We start from the raw sequence: 25,120 nt of genomic DNA, 5'->3' as shown, positions 1-25,120 counted from the left end.
TTTCTCTAATAGTTAAAATTTTGTTAGCAAAGAAAGTCATGAAGTCATTACTAGTTAAAGTTAATGGAATACTCAGCTCAATAGAGCTCTGACTCTGTATGACTATGTATTAGAAATGTGGTGTTTCCGTTGATAAAAAAAAGTGCACAACAGTGAGTGTGTGTGTGTGGGGGGGGGCTCAATATTGAGGCTTTTCAGGTTTCAAATCCCGCAAAACCTCGAAGAGTCCGCCGCCCTGCGAGATCTCAGTAACATTGAGAACGGCACTGAGACGCTCTGATCGGGCTTCACTTTAACCACTGCACACGGACAACAGCATTAACATCGCAACATAAAACTATTTTTATATTGTGCCTAAAACTCTTGTGAATATATTCTCTGGGTTTATAGATGTTGTTATTGTGTTTGTTTTATGTAAAAGTGAGAATCACAGGCTGTGTCTCTGTTATTTTCAATGGGAGCTGCTGTGAGCTACAATCACTTCCTGATCATGTCGTTCTGGGGGAAAGTGAAGTTTGCTCTTTAACGTCTTGATTATTGTTCTTTACAACACCGTTTGGCCTCTTTGTTCCAGACTAATATATATAATATGTCTGAAATTCGGTTTGCGCTTATTAAATTCCACACAGATTAAACGTAGCAGACGGATTATTTGTTGTAATTGTTTTAGCAAGTTTTCAGAGTATCATGCAGAAGTCTCTTATTAACGTGATGAAAAGCATAAAAAATTACATTTTTGTAGTATAATATTCATTTACAATTGTCATGACTGCAGTGACTCTCTGGTTATGGGAAACGTGAAAACCTCGAATGGCTAGTACCTAGGGCTCGGAATTTGGTGCTACGCCCCTGTATGTCGTACTTTTCTCCCACCCCTTTGTGGATCTCAATTTATAATACAGTGTTTCCCTTGGGGAGACTGACAAAAAACAGTCAGGAACTTGATAGCACATGTACACACTGTGTGCTGTTGCTGAACATAAGGACTTTTTTATTAGATGTTTTGATGCAGTTTGGACAACAGAAAACATCAGATGGACCACAAACATGTCACCATGAGCGCCTTCGTGACTCACTGTATTTTTATATGATGGGTTTTAGTCTTATATTTTTATTTTATTGATGTATTTCAGTTTTCAGGTTTTATGTGTCGAACACCGACAATAAGTCCGTCCACTGTTGCTAGGATACGTCTCTCACCGCGTTGCTAGGATACCGAAAACATTTGAGAGGATCGTTGTTTGTTTCTGTGACTTTTTGCGGGGAAAAGTTGGTCTCCAGGGCGGACACGCGCTTTGAGTGGACGTCACAGAATACCGGTCGCAGCAATCCTTTGGGTTTTCAGATGGAGATCGTCCACGTCTACTCGAAGCTCCGAGCAGACTTCGGTCGCCCCTGTGTCTTCTCGGACCGACCTGCCGAGCTGCTTGTGGACCTGGCACCGGATCCGGATCTGTCCAAGGAGTTCGTCCAGAGAAGCCCGCGGGACGTGGCGCTGCAGTCTTGCCCTGACATGTCCGAGCACCAGGTCCACATCCACACCCGCTCTCATTCGAGTGTTATTTCGGATTCGAACGAATCGTCCATCTTTGACCTCTGACCCCTGCTTTTTGTCCAGAAAATAGAACTAAAGTTACATAAAAAAAATATCAGTGCATTACAGGAGCACTCACAGCGGACATACTTCAGCCACGTTTGTCCTTGATTGGGGGCGCTGTCACGCCACGTGACTCGTTAATCTGACTAATCTGTAAAAGCGGACGTGACGGTGGAGGAATGGAGGTGTTTCACCTGAAACCTTTTGTGCTTTTTTTACATGTGCAACTGTGCAATAATTTTACCATATCTACACATACTTATACATATTCTATTTTTCACATAATCTGTTTACATGTATCCACCAGCAAACATTGCAATATATTTTAGTCACCTAAATGTAAATCTTTTTATTTTTCTTAACTACTGTATGACTCTTGCTGCTGCAACAAGTGATTTCCACTGTAGGATCAATAAAGTTGATCTTATCTGATCTGATCCAGAGGAGTCGCTTGTGGCAGTGACCTTTAACCTGAGAGTCAAAATCAATCAGATTTTTTGGCTTCACAGCTCCTGATTCAGACTTTGTTCAGTCTATCTGAACATGGATCACTGCTAGGAACTGCTTTATTTTAATTTACAGTAGTCATGAATGAAAATGAACTGATTCCTCCACTATCATTTATGAGCTTTTGCAAAATCAAAAAGTATTCACAGTGTTTCACTTTTTCCACATTTTGTTATGTTATAGCTTTATTCCATAATGGATGAAATCATTTTTCCCTAAACATTCAACATTGCAAATTTATAAAAAAAAAACAACAAAAAAAAAAAACTAAGAAATCAAATGTACATAAGCATTCATAGCCCTTGCCTTGAAGCTCAAAATTGGGCTCAGGTGCATCCTGTTTCCACTGATCATCCTTGAGATGTTTCTACAGCTTAACTGGAGTCTACCTGGGGTAAATTCAGTTGATTGGAGATGATGTGGAAAGACATACAATTGTCTACATATAAGGTCCCACAGTTGACAGCACATGTCAGAGCACAAACCAAGCATGAAGTCAAAGGAATTGTCTGTAGACCTCCAAAACATTGTCTTGAGGTACAAATCTGGGGAAGGGTACAGAAACATTTCTGCTGCTTTGAAGGTCCCAATGAGCACAGTGGCCTCCATCATCCCTAAATGGAAGAAGTGTTGTGTGGGCCGCTGAAGAGGAGGTACTGCTGGCCCACTACCACCAGAGGGCGCCCTGCTTGGAGTGCGGGCTCCAAGCACGAGAGGGCGCCAGATCCAGAGGAAGTGACAGCTGTCACTCATCACACCAGCTGTCACTCATCTACGCCACTACTTAAGCCGGACTGCAACTCCACCTCCCCGCCGAGAAATCGACTACCGTGAGGTAATTCTCTGCTGACTGACACATTGTGCTATTTGCAGCCCTATTCCTGTGGACGGAGCCTTATCTGGAGTGGCGGAGATTAACGACAACGACTGTGCCTTACTCTCTGGACAGATAAGTGGTTACACAGGCGTTGCACGAGTGTGTGATTCGGAGGTGGAGGTTCCCCCTCCTAACGGTGTACAGACCGAGAACCACTGAGTGTAAAGACTTACACTCATTCATCTTGTTTCTGCTTTTTGCCAGCAGTACCAGGGTCGACAGTCGAAGACAGAGGTCACCTGGGGATTCGGGACTTGGCGGCTCCGGTGTTCTTCAGGCCGTTGGTGGTGGAAGCCGTGTGGGACGCGGCCTCTCTCTCATCGGGGTCTCCTATCTTCGAGCCTGCCCACACGTCACCTGGTGTTAATTGACTTTGCAGATTTTGTGTATTTAGTTGTGTATTGTCACAACATTAAATTGTTACCTTTTGGCTTACTCATTGTCCGTTCCTTTGCGCCCCCTGTTGTGGGTCCGTGCTACGACACCTTCCCAACAGGATTTCTCGGCCAATCGTCATGGATTCCGAGGGGCGTCAGCTCGAGCGTGAACGGCCAATGGAAGAGCCAGGAGCGCAGGCGTCAGCAGGAGGCGTGTTGAGTGAGCTGCAGCAGATCTTAACCGCCTTCACGGCTTGGTTGGATTTAGTGACCGAGCAGAATGTCCTCCTTAATCGGAGAGTGGAGGCTCTCGCCGCCAGGGTGGAAGCGCGCGGTCAGGGCGCTGCTGCAGCTCCTCCTCTGGCTGGTCCTGGGCCTGTGTCAGACGTTCCACTGGTCGTTCAACGAACCCCCCCACCGTCCCCTGAAGCATACATAAGCCCTCCAGAACCATACGGGGGCTGTGTGGAGACGTGCGCAGACTTCCTCATGCAGTGTTCGCTTGTTTTTTCACAGCGCCCTGTCATGTATGCATCAGATGCTAGCCGGGTAGCTTATGTTATTAATCTGCTTCGAGGAGAGGCATGCGCATGGGCTACGGCGCTTTGGGAGCAGAACTCACGGCTCCTAACGTCTTATACTGGGTTTGTACGGGAGTTCAAACAAGTGTTTGATCATCCCAACAGAGGTGAGACCGCTTCGAACGTGCTGCTGTCGATGAGACAGGGGCGCCGTAGCGCAGCCGAGTATGCAGTCGGCAGCGAGGTCCGGCTGGAATAACGTTGCGCTCCGCGCCGCCTTTGTAAATGGACTGTCCCCGGTCCTCAAGGAGCACCTACTGGCTAAGGAGGAACCGCGGGATTTTGACGGGCTTGTCGATTTGGTTATACGCTTAGACAACCGTTTAAGCGAGCATCGTCGGGAGCAGGCCGGGGGGCATGACCGGGCACGTGCCGTCCCTCCCTCTTCCGGTTCCGACAAGGTGACGTCGTCCCCACGCTTCACTGCCAGGGAGCCCCGTGTGGCTACAGCTCCCCCTGCTGAGGAGGCTATGGACACGAGCAGGGCCAAAACAAAAACAAACGTCAGACAAAGGAGGCTGGCCCGCGGGGAATGTTTTGTCTGCGGCTCTTGTGAGCACATGCAGAGGGACTGCCCTGAATGGTCAAACTACAAACGCCCGTCCTTAGAAACTGGGCTAAGGGTGGGTCATAACACACACGCGGAAAGAACCCGCAGATCGGCACGAATCCCAGTAACAATCCTTTGTGGGGATTTAACCCTTCACGCCCCAGCACTGGTAGACACGGGGTCAGAAGGGAATCTGCTGGACAGCAGATGGGCAAAGGAAGTAGGGCTCCCCCTGGTGGCTCTGCCGGCACCATTGCAGGTGCGAGCACTAGACGGCACCCTGCTTCCATTAATTACACATCAGACACAACCAGTGACTTTGGTTGTGTCTGGGAATCACAGGGAGGAGATAGTGTTCCATGTAACACCATCTACCTCCCGAGTGATTTTGGGCTTTCCATGGATGGTGAAGCACAATCCCCGGATAGATTGGCCGTCCGGGGTTGTGACGCAGTGGAGTGAAACCTGCCACCGGGAGTGTTTAGGATCCTCGGTTCCCCCCGGCACTACAGCTAATGAGGAGGTCAAAGTCCCCCAAAATCTATCGGCGGTGCCAGAGGAGTACCATGATCTTGCTGACGTTTTCAGCAAAGATCTGGCGCTCACTCTTCCTCCGCACCGACCGTATGATTGCGCCATCGATTTGGTCCCGGGCGCTGAGTACCCGTCCAGTAGGTTGTACAACCTCTCACGTCCGGAACGCGAATCAATGGAGACCTACATCCGGGACTCCTTAGCCGCCGGGCTGATCCGGAACTCCACCTCCCCGATGGGTGCTGGTTTCTTTTTTGTGGGTAAAAAAGACGGCGGACTCCGTCCATGCATTGATTACAGAGGGCTGAACGAGATCACGGTTCGCAACCGATACCCGTTACCTCTGTTGGATTCAGTGTTCACGCCCCTGCATGGAGCCCAAATCTTTACGAAATTGGATCTTAGAAATGCGTACCACCTGGTTCGGATCCGGAAGGGAGACGAATGGAAGACGGCATTCAACACCCCGTTAGGTCATTTTGAGTACCTGGTCATGCCGTTCGGCCTCACTAATGCCCCCGCGACGTTCCAAGCCTTGGTAAATGACGTCTTGCGGGACTTCCTGCATCGGTTCGTCTTCGTATATCTGGACGATATACTCATCTTTTCCCCGGACCCTGAGACCCATGTCCAACATGTACGTCAGGTCCTACAGCGGTTATTGGAGAACCGGCTGTTTGTGAAGGGCGAGAAGTGTGAGTTCCACCGCACATCTTTGTCCTTCCTGGGGTTCATCATCTCCTCCAACTCCGTCGCCCCTGATCCGGCTAAGGTTGCGGCGGTGAGAGACTGGCCCCAACCAACAAGCCGCAGGAAACTACAGCAGTTCCTCGGCTTTGCAAATTTTTACAGGAGGTTCATAAAAGGTTACAGTCAGGTAGTTAGCCCCCTGACTGCCCTGACCTCCACCAATGTCCCCTTCGCCTGGTCGGATCGGTGCGAAGCCGCGTTCCAGGAGTTGAAACGCCGGTTCTCGACTGCACCAGTTCTGGTGCAGCCTGATCCTGATCGCCAGTACATAGTAGAAGTGGACGCCTCTGACTCAGGGATAGGAGCCGTGCTGTCCCAGAGCGTGGAGGCTGATAAAGTTCTCCATCCTTGTGCCTTTTATTCCCGCAGGTTGACCCCAGCTGAACGGAACTATGACGTCGGCAATCGGGAACTTCTTGCGGTGAAGGAGGCTCTTGAAGAGTGGAGACACCTGCTGGAGGGGGCGTCATTGCCCTTCACGGTTTTCACGGACCATCGGAACCTGGAGTACATCCGGACCGCCAAGCGGCTGAACCCCAGGCAAGCCCGCTGGTCTCTGTTCTTCGGGCGCTTTGACTTCCGGATCACGTATCGCCCCGGGACCAGGAACCAAAAATCAGATGCATTGTCCCATTGCATGAAGAAGAAGCCAAAGCGGGGCTGTCGAACCCCACCGAGACCATCATCCCCGAGTCCACTGTCGTGGCCACCCTTACCTGGGACGTGGAAAAGACCGTCCGGGAGGCCCTGACCAGGAGCCCGGACCCGGGGACTGGCCCCAAGAACAGACTGTACGTCCCACCAGAAGCTAGAGCTGCCGTATTGGACTTCTGTCACGGGTCCAAGCTCTCCTGTCATCCCGGAGTGCGTAGGACCGTGGCAGTAGTCCAGCAGCGCTTCTGGTGGGCGTCCCTGGAAACCGACGTCCGGGACTACATCCAGGCCTGTACCATCTGCGCCAGGGGCAAGGCAGACCATCGGAGGACGACGGGCCTCCTCCAACCCCTGCCAGTGCCTCATCGCCCCTGGTCTCACATCGGCCTGGATTTCATCACGGGCCTCCCGCCGTCCCAGGGCAACACCATCGTTCTCACGATAGTGGACCGGTTCTCCAAGGCGGCCCACTTCGTGGCCCTCCCGAAGCTCCCGACGGCCCAGGAGACGGCAGACCTCCTGGTCCACCACGTCATGCGGCTGCATGGGATACCATCGGACATTGTATCAGATCGTGGTCCCCAGTTCTCTTCACAGGTGTGGAAGAGTTTCTGCAAGGAGCTGGGGGCCACCGTGAGTCTCTCGTCCGGGTACCACCCCCAGACCAACGGCCAGGCAGAGCGGGCCAACCAGGAGTTGGAGCAGGCCCTGCGGTGTGTCACCTCCGCACATCCGGCGGCCTGGAGTCACCATCTGGCCTGGATCGAGTATGCCCACAACAGCCAAGTTTCGTCTGCTACCGGCCTCTCCCCTTTTGAGGTGTGTTTGGGGTACCAGCCCCCATTGTTCCCGCTGGTGGAGGGAGAGGTCGGTGTGCCCTCGGTCCAGGCCCACCTCAGGAGATGCCGCCGGGTGTGGCGGACCGCCCGCTCTGCCCTGTTGAAGGCCCGGACGAGGGCCAAGTCCCATGCGGACCGCCGACGTTCCCCGGCCCCCACGTACCAGCCCGGGCAGGAGGTGTGGCTGTCAACAAAGGACATCCCTCTCTGTGTGGACTCACCCAAGTTAAAGGACAGATACATCGGACCATTCCCCATCCTCAAGATCATCAACCCGGCCGCAGTGAAGCTCCCACTCCCGGCTTCACTGCGGATCCACCCTGTCTTCCACGTGTCCCGTATCAAGCCTCACCACACCTCGCCCCTCTGTACACCTGGACCCGCGCCGCCTCCTGCCCGGCTCATCGACGGGGAGCCTGCTTGGACAGTACGCAGGCTCCTGGACGTCCGTCGTAAGGGCCGGGGGTTCCAATATCTGGTGGACTGGGAGGGGTATGGACCTGAAGAACGCTCCTGGGTGAAGAGGAGCTTCATCCTGGACCCGGCCCTCCTGGCCGAGTTCTATAGACGACACCCGGACAAGCCAGGTCGGGCGCCAGGAGGCGCCCGTTGAGGGGGGGGTCCTGTTGTGTGGGCCGCTGAAGAGGAGGTACTGCTGGCCCACTACCACCAGAGGGCGCCCTGCTTGGAGTGCGGGCTCCAAGCACGAGAGGGCGCCAGATCCAGAGGAAGTGACAGCTGTCACTCATCACACCAGCTGTCACTCATCTACGCCACTACTTAAGCCGGACTGCAACTCCACCTCCCCGCCGAGAAATCGACTACCGTGAGGTAATTCTCTGCTGACTGACACATTGTGCTATTTGCAGCCCTATTCCTGTGGACGGAGCCTTATCTGGAGTGGCGGAGATTAACGACAACGACTGTGCCTTACTCTCTGGACAGATAAGTGGTTACACAGGCGTTGCACGAGTGTGTGATTCGGAGGTGGAGGTTCCCCCTCCTAACGGTGTACAGACCGAGAACCACTGAGTGTAAAGACTTACACTCATTCATCTTGTTTCTGCTTTTTGCCAGCAGTACCAGGGTCGACAGTCGAAGACAGAGGTCACCTGGGGATTCGGGACTTGGCGGCTCCGGTGTTCTTCAGGCCGTTGGTGTTGGAAGCCGTGTGGGACGCGGCCTCTCTCTCATCGGGGTCTCCTATCTTCGAGCCTGCCCACACGTCACCTGGTGTTAATTGACTTTGCAGATTTTGTGTATTTAGTTGTGTATTGTCACAACATTAAATTGTTACCTTTTGGCTTACTCATTGTCCGTTCCTTTGCGCCCCCTGTTGTGGGTCCGTGCTACGACACCTTCCCAACAAGAAGTTCGATATCGACTCTTCTCAGAGTTGGCTGCCAGTCTAAACTGAGCAATTGGGGGAGAAGGGCCTTAATCAGGGAGGTGACCAAGAACCCAATGGTCACTCTGTCAGAGCTCCAGTATTCCTCTGTGGAGAGAGGAGAACCTTCCAGAAGGACAACCATCTCTGCAGCAATCCACCAATCAGGACTGTATGATAGCGTGGCCAGCCACTCCTTACTAAAAAGCAAATGGCAGCTTGCCCGGAGTTTGCCAAAAGGCACCTGAAGGAGTCTTAGACCACGAGAAACAAAATTCTCTGGTCTGATGAGACAAAGATTGAACTCTTTGGTGTGAATGACCTCTAATTTCCTGCTTTTAAACTCAGATAAAACTGAAGTTATTGTACTTGGCCCCACAAATCTTAGAAACATGGTGTCTAACCAGATCCTTACTCTGGATGGCATTACCCTGACCTCTAGTAATACTGTGAGAAATCTTGGAGTCATTTTTGATCAGGATATGTCATTCAATGCGCATATTAAACAAATATGTAGGACTGTTTTTTTGCATTTGCGCAATATCTCTAAAATTAGAAAGGTCTTGTCTCAGAGTGATGCTGAAAAACTAATTCATGCATTTATTTCCTCTAGGCTGGACTATTGTAATTCATTATTATCAGGTTGTCCTAAAAGTTCCCTGAAAAGCCTTCAGTTAATTCAAAATGCTGCAGCTAGAGTACTGACAGGGACTAGAAGGAGAGAGCATATCTCACTCATATTGGCCTCTCTTCATTGGCTTCCTGTTAATTCTAGAATAGAATTTAAAATTCTTCTTCTTACTTATAAGGTTTTGAATAATCAGGTCCCATCTTATCTTAGGGACCTCATAGTACCATATCACCCCAATAGAGCACTTCGCTCTCAGACTGCAGGCTTACTTGTAGTTCCTAGGGTTTGTAAGAGTAGAATGGGAGGCAGAGCCTTCAGCTTTCAGGCTCCTCTCCTGTGGAACCAGCTCCCAATTCGGATCAGGGAGACAGACATCCTCTCTACTTTTAAGATTAGGCTTAAAACCTTCCTTTTTGCTAAAGCTTATAGTTAGGGCTGGATAAGGTGACCCTGAACCATCCCTTAGTTATGCTGCTATAGACTTAGACTGCTGAGGGGTTCCCATGATGCACTGAGTGTTTCTTTCTCTTTTTGCTCTGTATGCACCACTCTGCATTTAATCATTAGTGATTGATCTCTGCTCCCCTCCACAGCATGTCTTTTTCCTGGTTCTCTCCCCTCAGCCCCAACCAGTCCCTGCAGAAGACTGCCCCTCCCTGAGCCTGGTTCTGCTGGAGGTTTCTTCCTGTTAAAAGGGAGTTTTTCCTTCCCACTGTCGCCAAGTGCTTGCTCACAGGGGGTCGTTTTGACCGTTGGGGTTTTTCCGTAATTATTGTATGGCTTTGCCTTACAATATGAAGCGCCTTGGGGCACCTGTTTGTTGTGATTTGGCGCTATATAAATAAAATTGATTTGATTTGATTTGATTTGAATACCAGGCATCATGTTTGGAGGAAACCAGGCACCATCCCTACAGTGAACCATGGTGGTGGCAGCATCATGCTGTGGGGATGTTTTTCAGCAGCAGGAACTGGGAGACTAGTCAGGAGTGAGGGAAAGATGAATGTAGCAGTGTACAGAGACATCCTGCATGAAAATCTGCTCCAGAGTACTCTTGACCTCAGACTGGGACAACGGTTCATCTTTCAGCAAGACAATGACCCTAAGCACACAGCCATAATATCAAAGGAGTGGCTTCGGGACAACTCTGTGAATGTCCTTGAGTGGCCTAGCCAAAGTCCAGACCTGAATCCGACTGAACATCTCTGGACAGATCTGAAAATGGCTGTACACCAATGCTCCGCATCCAACCTGATGGAGCTTGAGAGGTGTTGCAAAGAGGAATGGACAAAACTGCCCAAATATAGTTGTGCCAAGCTTGTGGCATCATATTCAGTAAGACTTGAGGCTGTAATTTCTGCCAAAAGTGCATCAACAGAGTATTGAGCAAAGGGTGTGAATACTTATGTACACGTGATTTCTTACTTTTTTATTTTTAATAAATTTGCAGAAATGAAAATAGAAAACTTTTTCATGTTGTCATTATGGGGTGTTGTGAGTAGAATTTTGAGGGGGGAAAAAATTATTGTATCCATTAAGGCTATAAAATTAAATCTGGAAAACGTTAAGCGCTGTCGATACTTTCCAGGTGCACTGTAGATTGTCACTGGTGTGCTGAGCTCTGCCTGGTTTTCAGACCTGTATATTTGCTGTGTGGGCTGCTTTGGCATACAATTGGACTTGCTTTCTATTGTCTTTCCATAAATCTGACTTTTATCTTGTTGTGAAAGTGTCGTGACACGGACCCACAACAGGGGGCGTAAATGAACGGACAATGGATAAGCCAAAAGTAACAATTTAATGTTGTGAATCGCACAACGACGTACAAACAATAACAATATAGTGACTGTCAATCATACACCAGGTGACGTGTGGGCAGGCTCGACGATAGAAGACGCCTGGCGAGAGAAGAGCCGATCCCACACAGCTTCCACCGCCAACGGAGCTGAAGAACACCGGAGCCGCCAAGCCCTGCGCCCCAGGTGGCCGCTGTCTTCAGCAGTCAGACCCGGTACTGCTGGCAGAGAACAGAGACAGTCCTGATGAGTGTGAGGTCGCACACTCAGTAATCCCACAGTCTGTATTCAGTAAGGAGGGAGAACCTCCACCTCCAATCACACACTCGTGCAGCTCCTGTCTAACCACTTATCTGGTTGGGGTGTGAAGCGAAGCCGTCGCTGATCACACCAAACGCCAATCCCACAGATAAGGACACACCACAGGAAAACGGCTGCAAAGAAGTTCAGATTATTACTCAATGTTTTGAGTCAGCAGAGAAAATTACCTGATTGGTAGTTGATTTCTCGGCGGGGAGGTGGAGTTGCAGTCCGGCCTTTAAGGTGGTGGTGATGATGTGGATGAGTGACAGCTGATGCTGATGACGAGTAACAGCTGTCACTCCCGGTTGCTATGACGCCCTCTCGTGCTTGAAGCCCGCACTTCAAGCAGGGCGCCATCTGGTGGTGGTGGGCCAGCAGTACCTCCTCTTCAGCGGCCCACACAACAGATCTTTGACTGAAGAGAAATTACTATGTGGCATCTTTCAGTTCATGATCAAAGATCAAGCAGTTTTCATTTGGTGCTAAGATCTGGTTTTGGAGATATCCTGGTGGATGGATGTTTTGCCCAATTGTTTCCTTTGACCTTGACTTTGGAGAAAGGGTTATGATTTGAGGATGAAAGAAGTTTTTATTCAGATTCCAAAACAGTGTGATCACAGATGAGAAATTCTTGTTCCAGTTGTATGGGACAGTCAAATTTGTTTCTGCAAAGTTAAAGCAGAGCTGTGTGTTTCTGACTGAATAATAGGAGCTGGCCTGTATTTGGTCTGCAGGTGAATACGGTTGGCTTTGAGTTTGAGAGTCGCGGGATGAACCATGTGGAGGGCGGCTGGCCTAAAGACATTAACAGTCAGGACATGGAGCAGACCAGCCGCTACCGCAAGAAGGTGGAGAAGGATGAAGACTACGCCAACAGCATACTGCAGCTGGGCCAAGTAAGACCAGGATCTACATCAGTTTCACATTCTTCTGACACATTTATTGTTTCCGCCAAGCATCAGCATAGGACGGGGCTTCACAGTCAGAATGAAAATTAGGGAATGACATTTGTCTCACCTAATTACTATCACTAAGGGACTATCTCACTAGACTGTCACAGCTTAGAGCCCCTTCACACATATACTCAACAAAAATATAAACGCAACACTTTTGGTTTTGCTCCCATTTTGTATGAGATGAACTCAAAGATCTAAAACTTTTTCCACATACACAATATCACCATTTCCCTCAAATATTGTTCACAAACCAGTCGAAATCTGTGATAGTGAGCACTTCTCCTTTGCTGAGATAATCCATCCCACCTCACAGGTGTGCCATACCAAGATGCTGATTAGACACCATGATTAGTGCACAGGTGTGCCTTAGACTGTCCACAATAAAAGGCCACTCTGAAAGGTGCAGTTTTGTTTTATTGGGGGGGTTATACCAGTCAGTATCTGGTGTGACCACCATTTGCCTCATGCAGTGCAACACATCTCCTTCGCATCATCCGTGAAGAGAACACCTCTCCAACGTGCCAACGCCAGCGAATGTGAGCATTTGCCCACTCAAGTCGGTTATGACGACGAACTGGAGTCAGGTCGAGACCCCGATGAGGACGCCTAGCATGCAGATGAGCTTCCCTGAGACGGTTTCTGACAGTTTGTGCAGAAATTCTTTGGTTATGCAAACCGATTGTTTCAGCAGCTGTCCAAGTGGCTGGTCTCAGACGATCTTGGAGGTGAACATGCTGGATGTGGAGGTCCTGGGCTGGTGTGGTTACACGTGGTCTGCGGTTGTGAGGCCGGTTGGATGTACTGCCAAATTCTCTGAAACGACTTTGGAGACGGCTTATGGTAGAGACATGAACATTCAATACACGAGCAACAGCTCAGGTTGACATTCCTGCTGTCAGCATGCCAATTGCACGCTCCCTCAAATCTTGCGACATCTGTGGCATTGTGCTGTGTGATAAAACTGCACCTTTCAGAGTGGCCTTTTATTGTGGGCAGTCTAAGGCACACCTGTGCACTAATCATGGTGTCTAATCAGCATCTTGGTATGGCACACCTGTGAGGTGGGATGGATTATCTCAGCAAAGGAGAAGTGCTCACTATCACAGATTTAGACTGGTTTGTGAACAATATTGGAGAGAAATGGTGATATTTTGTATGTGGAAAAAGTTTTAGATCTTTGAGTTCATCTCATACAAAATGGGAGCAAAACCAAAAGTGTTGCGTTTATATTTTTGTTGAGTGTAGTACGAATAAGTACAAAACAGGGCAAATCATGGCGGAACAGTTGGTATTAGCGAACCACAAAAACATTGAGCTAATGGGCAGGTGTGAACAATCCCGCTGCAACGGTTTCGTGCAGGCAGCGGTGTCGTGCATGAGTGTGCACAACACCGTCGCAGCAGGAACACAATGCGAGCAGCTGGAGCATGTGTCACCACATCGCATAGCTGCTGTGAAAAAAAAGAAATATACATGCCACCTACGGGATTCAAACCTGCAATTTACAAAAGCTCTGATTACCAGAAAGAAACTTTGCCACTGCGCTACACTCACAGTCTTTATAACAGGAGCATGAAATGGCTAAAATCAAGAAAGAGATAAACGTATTTTGTAAAAAAGAGAAAAAAGCACAGTGATAACTGACCAAACGCCATTTGTTATGATGTATTTCTGCTGATACATGACAGAAAGTGGCGTATTTGTCGCACTGTTGACTTGTCATATAGTCCTGCGGCGCCGCTTACAGGACACGGCGAAGCACATGCACGCCATGTGTTGGGGAGCAGCGGGGGGAGCGGGGGAGTGCGCGAAACACACGCACACGTGTTGTGGGGAGAGCCGACACTCTGGCATGCCACGTGTATTTGGCAACTCCAGTCATGGGGGCACTTAGACAGATTTCACTGCCAGCTCAAAAGTGATCGTCTGCTGACTGTTTTTGTGCTAACAGTGCAAATGGCCACACATTTTCTAAGTGCCAAGGGAGCGGTGTTAGATGTTTGTGTATGTCACCCGGAATTTGGCTGACACCTGCCTTGAGAGGTATCGAATGGGCTCTCACAGGGCAATCTGTCTTTCAGCCACTGGTATGCGCAAATAGTTGTAGCAATAGGTGTACGAGGCATTGGAGGCAGCTCCGATTTTACACATATTGCATATTATTCCTGCTTCATGCGCAATTCAGCCACATTCATACTATGTGTGAAGAGACCGAAGGACATTTGCAAGGGAATTTGTGAGAATTTGTGCATTGTTTGCTGAGTGTCGCTGTTTCCTTGAGTGAGTTGCAGGCACATGTCTCGTGCCTGAATTTTGAACAGTTCAAAGTTGGCGAGGGGACAAAGGTCTCTGTGACTCATAATGTGCAAGAATCATGAAAGAACTTTGTGAGGGGTTGACAACAGATGAAACCACATTGTGAGTGATTGGAGAAAAAATGATTATCTGATATTCCTCGTGGGCGTCATGCATGAGCTGCCCTGGTAGCACACCAAAATAGTGTAGATAATTGTAGAGGAACAGCACTTCTCAATTTCCCTGAGGGAGTCTTCCCAAGGGATTAATAAAGTTATGTCTAATCTAATCTAATCTAATCTTCTACTGTAATGAAACTTATTCCCCACTGCTGGGTAGTTCATCAGAGTAAATGTAAATGTTATTAAGAAATGATCAGACAGAAGGGGGTTTTCAGGGAATACTGTTAAGTCTTCAATTTCCATATCATAAGTCAGAACAAGATCTAAGATATGATTAAAGTGGTGGGTGGACTCATTTACATTTTGAGCAAAGCCAGTCGAGTCTAACAATAGATTAAATGTAGTGTTGATGCTGTCATTCTCAGAATCTGTGTGGATGTTAAAATCGCCCACTATAATTATCTTATCTGAGCTAAGCACTAAGTCAGACAAAAGGTCCGAAAATTCACAGAGAAACTCACAGTAACGACCAGGAGGACGATAGATAACAACAAATAAAACTGGTTTTTGGGACTTCCAATTTGGATGGACAAGACTAAGAGTCAAGCTTTCAAATGAATTAAAGCTCTGTCTGGGTTTTTGATTAATTAATAAGCTGGAGTGGAAGATTGCTGCTAATCCTCTGCCTCGGCCCGTGCTACGAGCGTTCTGCCAGTGTGACTCGGGGGTGTTGACTCATTTAAACTAACATATTCATCCTGCTGTAACCAGGTTTCTGTAAGGCAGAATAAATCAATATGTTGATCAATTATTATATCATTTACTAACAGGGACTTAGAAGAGAGAGACCTAATGTTTAATAGACCACATTTAACTGTTTTAGTCTGTGGTGTAGTTGAAGGTGCTATATTATTTTTTCTTTTTGAATTTTTATGCTTTAATAGATTTTTGCTGGTTGTTGGTGGTCTGGGAGCAGGCACCGTCTCTACGGCGATGGGGTAATGAGGGGATGGCAGGGGGAGAGAAGCTGCAGAGAGGTATATAAGACTACAACTCTGCTTCCTGGTCCCAACCCTGGATAGTCACGGTTTGGAGGATTTAATAAAATTGGCCAGATTTCTAGAAATGAGAGCTGCTCCATCCAAAGTGGGATGGATGCCGTCTCTCCTAGCAAGACCAGGTTTTCCCCAGAAGCTTTGCCAATTATCTATGAAGCCCACCTCATTTTTTGGACACCACTCAGACAGCCAGCAATTCAGGGAGAACATGCGGCTAAACATGTCACTCCCGGTCCGATTGTGGAGGGGCCCAGAGAAAACTACAGAGTCTGACATTGTTTTTGCAAAGTTACACACCGATTCAATGTTAATTTTAGTGACCTCCGATTGGTGTAACCGGGTGTCATTACTGCCAACATGAATTACAATCTTACCAAATTTACGCCTAGCCTTAGCCAGCAGTTTCAAATTTCCTTCAGTGTCGCCTGCTCTGGCCCCCAGAAGACAATTGACTATGGTTGCTGGTGTCGCTAACTTCACATTTCTCAAAACAGGTGGGTGTGTCGCCGAGTGGGGAAAAACGGTTAGAAATGTGAACAGGTTGGCGGTGTACACGGAGCTTCTGTTTAGGACTACGCTTCCTCCTCACAGTCACCCAGTCGGCCTGCTTTCCCGGCTGCTCGGGATCCACTGGAGGGGAACTAACGGTGGCTAAGCTACCTTGGTCCGCACCGACTACAGGGGCCTGGCTAGCTGTAGGATTTTCCAAGGTGCAGAGCCGAGTCTCCAATTCGCCCAGCTTGGCCTTCAAAGCTACGAATAAGCTACACTTATTACAAGTACCATTACTGCTAAAGGAGGCCGAGGAATAACTAAACATTTCACACCCAGAGCAGAAAAGTGCAGGAGAGACAGGAGAAGCCGCCATGCTAAACCGGCTAAGAGCTAGTAGCTGCGCTCAGCTAGCAGATTCCTAAAAACACACAAAGTGAATAATATGTAAATAATTTAGAGGTGATTCAGCAGAGGGAGTGCTTTAGTTAAGGCACGTGAAGATTACACTGTGAAACAAATCGTTATCTAGTTAACTAGATCAATCTAACTGCACAGATTAAACAGCTAACAGATACAGCAAAACACTGCTGTGCTCCAGAACAGGAAGTGATACAATACCGCAGTGAGAGCCAACCACCAGTAGAGGCAGTCAAACAAGAGATCAAGCATTCAACACAGATCAACACTTGATGAAAATCAGAAACAAAGTGCTCAGCAATTTTAAACATTCTGACAGAAGGTAGGTTACAAAGCACAGAGAGGTACTGCATTTCCCATAATGTCTTTGGACAGCCATCACAGAAAGCCATGGACTGACTGACAGGTGGGTGTGTCTTTGTTGTGTACAGATCATGGAGCACTTCATCAAACAGAACAACATCATTGACATCTACCAGGAGTACTTCCAGGATGAGGATGATGTGGAGGATGGCGAGGAGCCACCGACCGCCCGCACCATCAACATTTTCCGGTACGTCCTGTAAAATCCTCGATTCTGTGCCAGCAAAAATCACTACACCCAACTTTGATCCAAACTTTTTAAAGGTTGGTATCTTGAAGTTACTGCACAACCAGCTGTCAAACCTGTGTACTGTGGGTGTTATAATTTGAAAGTAGACACTGATGCTTTGAACCCTTTTTTTTTACCTTATTTAGAACATTGTTTTCAATCATTTTGTAACCCTGTTTTGTACTTTTCTTTACACCTGTTTTAACTTTGTTTCAAACATCTTTTGAAGCTTGTTTTGAGTCCTATTTTGAATCTTGTTTTGTACCCTGTTTTGAACCTTGTTTCAAACCCTGTTTTAAACCTTATTTTGAACCCTCATTTGAACCTTGGTTTGATTCCTGTTTTGAACCTTGTTTCATACCTGTCTTGAACCTTGTTTCCAACCCTGTTTTGAATGCTGACATTTTGAACGCGATGAGAAGTACGTCTCTAAAGGTTTGGCACATTGATGGATGTTTCTACTTGTAGAGATCCAAATGAAGTGAAGCGGACTGTCACATGTCTGTCTTGGCATCCTGATGGCGGCAGGAAGCTTGCAGCAGCATACTCAACCATGGTGTTCCAGGGAGCCACCAGAGACATGAGCTTGGACTCGTACATCTGGGACATTGGTAAGATTTCAGATTGAGCAGCAGTTTGACTCAACGTTCAGTTTGTTGTTGGATGTTTTTGTTAACTTCCAGAAAACCCAAACAGACCAGATCTGACACTGAAGTCGAGGTCTCTGCTTGTCTGTCTGGACTATAATCCCAAAGACTCACACACACTGGTTGCAGGCTGCTACAATGGACAGATCGGTAGGTTCATTACCAGACTGATCCAAAGAATCAATTTCAGATGGTGTAGTGAACTGTGTGTGCATTTTGCTTTAGCATACTGGGACACCCGCAAAGGCAGCCAGCCAGTGGAGATGTCCTCTTTGGAGCAGAGTCACAGGGACCCAGTCTACAAGGTTGTCTGGCTGCAATCCAAAACTGGGACAGATGCCTTCTCTGTGTCCACGGATGGACAGGTAGACACAAAGACACAATGAAAACTGCTTCACAAATCTGGCTAGGTCCAGAACTTCACCCACCTTCTGAAAATCAGCAGGAGAAAGCAACCACATGATGCGGTCCTGTGGATGCTTTGTTGCTATCAGTCTGTTTACCTGTCTGTCTGTTGGTTTGTTTATCCATCTGTCTCTGTCTGTTTACCTGTCTGTATTTGTTTGAGGTGGTGCGGTTGTTTTTTATTTGCCTAGGTGATGTTAGAACTCTTTATTCAGTCAGACTCCTTTGTCCCTCAGGCCATCAGACTGTACAACTCCTCACTCAGGGGGAGGAGGAGTAACAGGAAGACAGAGAACGGGAAGGAGAGGAACAGTAGTAACCCAGTATTGATCAGTATGTCTGCTATTTATATTTGTGTTGCAAACTGTTGTTTTTTGTTTTTACTTTCATTTTTAATACTCTGTGTGTTTCTTACCCTGTGTGCTGCTATACACTGCTGCTAGAACCTCAGTTTCCCCGAGGGAGTCTTCCCAAGGGATCAGTAAAGTTCTGTCTAATCTAGAGTTGAATGTGTACTATGGGTTTTGAACAGTATATTTTATGATGGTTGCACAGATTCCTGTAAAGTGTCTCTGGGACATGAAGAAATGTTATTTTCATTTTGATATAATGTCATTAAAAATAAATGAACAGAAATAAAAACTGTAGGCAGTGAGTAGTCTGAAGAGATCTGTACATTCTTGAGCAGATCTGGAGTGAGGGGCCTTTTCAGGGATGTGTATTCCCTGTAATTCAGGTCAGTTCACACCAGCGAGGTCACTGCCATCAGAGGTGATCAGCTATTTAATCAAATGACGTTCTGTCCACCAGTTCCAATAGCTTAGGTCCAACCGTTTGGGTACATGGTAACATTCAACAGAAACAGGATACTGATGACTCAAGAACCTGTCACTCACTAATTGTCTGAGTTAAGCTTTGGCTTCAGCCTTAGAATGACTGCTTTGTCTTTGTTAGGTCCTGTGGTGGGATATGAGGAAGCTAAGTGATCCCACAGAAAGTCTGGTTCTGGATCCCAGCAAGAAGGGAAACCTGGAGAAAGCTTTTGGAGCCATGTCCCTGGAGTTTGAGCCCACCATGGTGAGTTTTACTGACCAGATAGCAGCAGTTGGCCTTCCCCTTTATTGAGCTCTGTCTTAAAACTAAGTCCCTTTAGCTGTTCCCTTGTTTTCACTCGGGGTTGCCACAGCAGATTCAAGGTGGACCTGCATGTTGAACTGGCACAAGTTTTATGCCAGATGCCTTTTCTGACACAACTCCACATTACATGGAGAAATGTAGCAGGTGTAAGGTTTGAACCACGAACCTTCTGTACTGAAAACAAGTGCACTAGCCACTTGGCCGCCACCCCTGCTACTGAACTCTGTCCTACAGTAAATGTCATTAAAGTGTCTCTGTGTTCCTGTGTCTCCAGACACCCAAATTCTTGGTGGGGACGGAACGTGGTGTGATTATGTCCTGCAACCGTAAAGCAAAGGCTCCTGCTGACAAGATTGTGTGTATGTACAGCAGTCACCACGGCCCCGTCTATGCCGTGCAGAGGAATCCTTTCATCTCTAAAAACTTTCTCACTGTGGGAGACTGGAGAGCCTGCATCTGGTCTGAAGATATCAAGGATTCACCTATCATGTTTACTGGGTAGCCACCAGCACACACTGTTTCGGCTGGGATTTGCCTGGACTTTGTGGAGGGTTGGACGAAGCTGGTTGATGATGACCTCTTTGTGTTTGTAGGTACCAGATGTCACACCTGATGGATGCCTGCTGGAGTCCAGTAAGGCCTTCCATCTTCTTCACTGTTAACATGGATGGCATGCTGGACACCTGGGACCTCCTCTTCAAACAGACTGACCCCATGCTCAGCATCAAGGTCAAAATCTTCAGTTAACCCTTATGTGTCCAGAAACATAAAACCCAGTAATGTGGGTGTGCCAGCAAGTCCGTGGACTTCAGGTTCTGTTGAAAGGGGAAAGAGCTAATTATGATTTTCTGCTGTATTTTGTCGTCGTCAGGTGTGTGACGAGGCACTCTACAGTCTGCGAGTTCAGGACAAAGGCTGCTTCTTGGCTTGTGGATCACAACAGGGAAGCACCACACTGCTGAAGGTCTGTGATGGACTGTCAACCCTCCAGAGGAACGAGAAGAATCTGATCGCCGAGGTAACACTTAAACTGTCACACAGTGAAACTTCCCATCAGCAGAAGACTTCCCCGAGACACATTATAAACAGAAAAATTAAAAGCAGGATACATTCAGTCAAGTCTTGGAGCATGTGCTGGTGCTGAGCTTTGCCACATCCACACCACAGAACTGCCTTGGGTCCTGAATGGCAACCACTCAGGCAGACAACCAGTCCATCTCTACGTCTCTAAAGTAACCATCTGTCTGCCACAGTCAGGTGAAACAGGGGCATAAGCTTGACTTTAACCAGCTGCCGGGGTCCTCAACATGCAGACACCTGCATGCTGGATCATGCACAGACAAAATGCACCACATGACTAAAATGTCATAGCTGATGTTCCCTCACAATGTCAGTGATCCTCTTCATCTTAGTCTCCCTAAGTACCTGCTGGTTTGACACAGTCATTCCAGTGGTAACCAAGGATACTCCAAAGAGACCTGGTACCAAAGACATCTAGTTGTTGCCTTAGGTCACTGGTTAGAGTCTAACTGACTGTTGTGTGGGCCGCTGAAGAGGAGGTACTGCTGGCCCACCACCACTAGAGGGCGCCCTGCCTGGAGTGCGGGCTCCAGGCACCGGAGGGCGCTGCCGCCTTACAGGAGCAGCCAGGATGACAGCTGTCACCCATCACTGGAGACAGCTGATTCCAATCAACAGGGAGGTATATCAGCAGGACGGCATCTCCACCTCATTTGCCGAGATATCGCCTTATCAAAGAGGTAACAATCTCCGCCTAAACATACGAGTGACTATAGTTGTAATTCTTGTTGATTATTTGTAGGACAGCTGACTACCGGACAACATTTAGATAAGTACTCACCTTCCTACACTTCTTGATTGTTGTTGACGAGAGGTGGAGGTGGACTCTCCACCCTCCGTGTTGCTGGGTGCAGCCGCATCCACACCTGACTGTTTCTGTTCCTTGCCAGCAGTACCGGATCCGACGAGCGGAGGCAGTGGCCACCTGGGAATTCGAGACTTGGCGGCTCCAGTATTCCCGGGGTTCGGTGGCAGAGGAAATCGGGTTGGTTCCAGTTCGACTTGGACAGACGTCTCCTATCGTCGAGCCTGCCCACACGACACCGTTGTAATTGAACTCAGTCTCAATATTGTAATCGGTTGTGTTTGTTGTGCCTGTTTCACAACAGTAAAAACAGTGTTATTTGACTCCTCCATTGTCCGTTCATTTGCGCCCCCTGTTGTGGGTCCGTGTTCCTACACTTTCACAACACTGACAACCATACAGTAAGACAGGAAGCACCAGTACCCCAAAGATTTGGACTTTTGCTGTCCTGCAAAGATATCAGCATCACTAAACACCTTTGACCTCATGACTCCATAAGGTAGGTGTCAACCTGACTCCAGAAAGGGCAAAGAGAATGCAGGTTTCTTTGTAACCACCATCTCCACCAGGTGATTTCACTGATTAACAGGAAACAGGATGAGTTCATCAATGAAATCACCTGGTGGAGTTGGTGGTTACAAAGAATCCTGCATCCTCTTTGCCCTTTCTGGAGTCAGGTTGACACCTATGCCATATGTTCTAAAAGGACGAGGATCCAAAGACGTGAAAGTCACTGCTGAGCTAAATGAATGTCTCCACAAGTTCAACACTTTCACCACAGACAGATACACTTCTGATGGGTGAGTCCAGGAAGTCACTGGAAGGATGGATCATAGTGTTGATCCAGGACAACTGCAAACCCAGACACTCAGTTTCTCAAGTGCTGCAGTCAGGCTATCCAATTATTCCATAAAGATCACAGCCTTGTCCATGAAGTCAAGGTCAGTAAACCTTTCCTCACCAACAAATCTCCTAAGCTGCTGGTTTCCACAACCTGACCCAACACCCAATCCAACCAAGCACTGAACAGTGGAGGAGCCAGAATACATCCCTGAGGAACACCAGAATTCACTGGGAAATTCCAGAGACTCTGCCCCTGCTCTGCACAGTGCTCACAGGTCCTGATTATCGGCTGGTTTGATGTCCATAAAGTTATTGGGGATCCCATCAATTCTCAGGATGTCCCAGAGAACAACTTGGAAACTGAATCAAACACTTTGTGAAAATCAAATAAGATTGCCCATGAGGGAAGGAGAACAGCAGCTTCATCAGTATCAATATCTCAGGTTGCTGCAGTTTTCCAGCTTTCAGCAGGTTCATCATTGTTACACTTGAATCTCTACCTGACTGGAGGATCAGCCACAAGAACCATGGTACTGAAAAGGTCCAACAACCTGTCAAGAGGATGATCAGGATTATACAACTGATCAAACTTGCCAGCCCAGCAGGGCCGTACAACAGAGTCATCCAGGATGAGGCTTGATGGAACAAACTCTGACCTGATGCAAGGATTAGACCCATACTGAAAGTCTCAGGCTTCTGTGTCATCCTGAATTCATTTTTTGTAACTTATTCTGGTTTAATTCTAAATACAACTGCTGGAATTTTCACTGAAATTTGAGAGCATTCAGTTATCTCAACAGTGACGTTCATGTCCCTGGGTCCTTGGCCTTGGAGACCAGAGGCAGTAGGGAAGATCTTATGGACCCATGAGGTCAAAGGTTAGAGGTGCTTGGTGATGCTGTTATCTTTGCAAGAGAATGAAAGTCCAAGTCTTTAGGGTCTCTGTGTTTCTGCTTTTAATCCTGTTCCCCATTCTCTGTCTTTCTGTTTCCATCGTGACTTTGTGTCTTGGTGTTACTTCTCGTGACCTTCTGTTTTATCCATAATGCCTTTGTGACAAATGGATTGCTGCTCTTAGATGTTTGAGCGGGAGACAAAGCGGGAGAAAATCCTTGAGGCTCGGCAGCGTGAGATCCGTCTGAAGGAGCGCAGTCGCTCGGAACAGAGCCGGGCGGAGGACAGTGGCAGAGAGGCCGATGATACGGAAAGTCCAGAGGAGATGATGGCACGAGTCGAGGCTGAGTTCTACAGCATCCTGGCATCCCAAGCAACGGGCCGGAAGCCAGGTGATCATAAATTTTATCTTGCGTCTTTATTTCACATGTAGCTGCACAACTCATGGTCTAAGTCTTCTTATTATTTTTTTTAGTTTAACTGTGTCTGTGAAGAGAAAGAAAGAAACTGCAAAATGAACAAGCTACACATTCAACTGTGCCACTGCAAAAAAAGACAGAAAATAACAAAAAAGTTCATTCAGAGGATCCATGACTGAACATCAAATCCACTTTCACTTTTCACTAGGTATGTCCACTTTCACACATATGTTTCTTTTTTGTTGTGTTAATAAAAAAGTTATTCTGAAGCATGAGAATTCTTTTTATTCAACATAAACAACAGGAAGAAGTAATTAGTTACTTATGAGTAATTTAGGAGCTCTCCACCAATCAGGAGGGGAGGTTTTAAAGAATGTGTGATTTTGGTTCTCAGACTTCCTTAGTGTTGCTTGCTACAACGACAAGCTAATGTTGTTGATCCTACATTCCGCTCTGAATTGTAACAGTGGATAAGTTGCCTCATTTGTCATGAAAAATTGCAATAAAAAAATCCTGATATTTACAGTGTGTGTGTGTGTGTGTGTGTGTGTGTGTGTGTGTGTGTGTGTGTGTGTGTGTGTGTGTACGACACACACAGTTGTATGCAAATGTTTGGGCACCTTTTCATGATTTTCCTTTGTAAATCATTGGTTGTCTGGATCAGAAATTTCAGTTAAATATATCATATAGCAGACGAACACACTGATATTTGAGAAGTGAAATGAAGTTTCTAGTATTTACAGAAAGTGTAAAATTATACAAAATTAGGCAGGTGCATAAATTTGGGCACCCTTGTCATTTTATTGATCTGAATACATTTAGCACTAATTATTGGAACACAAAATTGTTTTGGTAAGCTCATTGACCCTTGACCTCCTTACACAGGTGAATCCAGTCATGAGAAAGAGTATTTAAGGTGGCCATTTGCAAATGTTTCCCCTCTTTGCATCTCTTCTAATGAGTGGCAACATGGGAGCCTCTAAATAACTCTCAAATGACCTGAAAACAAAGATTGTTCAACATCATGGTTTAGGGGAGGGATACAAAAAGCTATCTCAGAGATTTCAGCTGTCAGTTTCCACTGTGAGGAACATAGTGAGGAAATGGAAGACCGCAGGCACAGTACTAGTTAAGGCCCGAAGTGGCAGACCAAGAAAAATCTCAGATAAGCTGAAGAGAAGGATGGTGAGAACAGTCATAGTCAACCCACAGTCCTGCTCCAAAGACCCACAACATGATCTTGCTGCAGATAGTGTCTCTGTGCATCGTTCAACTATACAGCACACTTTGCACAAAGAGATGCTGCATGATGCTGTAATGCAGAGGAAGCCTTTTCTGCGTACATGCCACAAACAGAGTTGCTTGAGGTATGCTAAAGCACATTTGGACAAGGCAGCTTCATTTTGGAATAAGGTGCTGTGAACTGATCAAACTAATATTGAGTAATTTCGACATAACAAGGGGCGGTATGCATGGCTGAAAAAAGAACACAGCATTCCAAGAAAAACACTTGCTACCTACAGTAAAATTTGGAGGTGGTTCCACCATGCTGTGAGGCTGTGTGGCCAGTGG

General features: G+C 47.3%; 1 protein-coding gene across 1 annotated transcript; it reads left to right on the top strand.

The window, feature by feature from the left end:
* Positions 1 to 1,254: 1,254 nt before the first annotated feature.
* dnai2b (dynein, axonemal, intermediate chain 2b) lies at positions 1,255 to 24,068 on the top strand. Its single transcript, XM_034161398.1, has 12 exons — positions 1,255 to 1,528; positions 12,118 to 12,279; positions 17,158 to 17,279; positions 17,787 to 17,929; positions 18,002 to 18,115; positions 18,191 to 18,330; positions 19,325 to 19,447; positions 19,782 to 20,005; positions 20,101 to 20,236; positions 20,379 to 20,525; positions 23,314 to 23,521; positions 23,605 to 24,068. Exons 1-12 carry the CDS (start codon positions 1,346 to 1,348, stop codon positions 23,607 to 23,609), a joined length of 1,707 nt encoding a protein of 568 aa, XP_034017289.1. The 5' UTR covers positions 1,255 to 1,345; the 3' UTR covers positions 23,610 to 24,068.
* The last annotated feature ends 1,052 nt before the right edge of the window (positions 24,069 to 25,120 follow it).

Source organism: Thalassophryne amazonica, chromosome 20 (assembly GCF_902500255.1).
Source record: "Thalassophryne amazonica chromosome 20, fThaAma1.1, whole genome shotgun sequence".
Lineage (NCBI taxonomy): Eukaryota > Metazoa > Chordata > Actinopteri > Batrachoidiformes > Batrachoididae > Thalassophryne > Thalassophryne amazonica.
This window is presented reverse-complemented; position numbering and strand designations above follow the sequence as displayed.

Bases quoted from the DNA above. Each gene is read 5' to 3' on its own strand.
- dnai2b (XM_034161398.1), top strand. From the start codon at position 1,346: ATGGAGATCGTCCACGTCTACTCGAAGCTCCGAGCAGACTTCGGTCGC. The intron at 20,006-20,100 runs GTAGCCACCAGC...TTGTGTTTGTAG, and splicing joins TCACCTATCATGTTTACTGG to GTACCAGATGTCACACCTGA. The intron at 20,237-20,378 runs GTCAAAATCTTC...TGTCGTCGTCAG, and splicing joins ACCCCATGCTCAGCATCAAG to GTGTGTGACGAGGCACTCTA.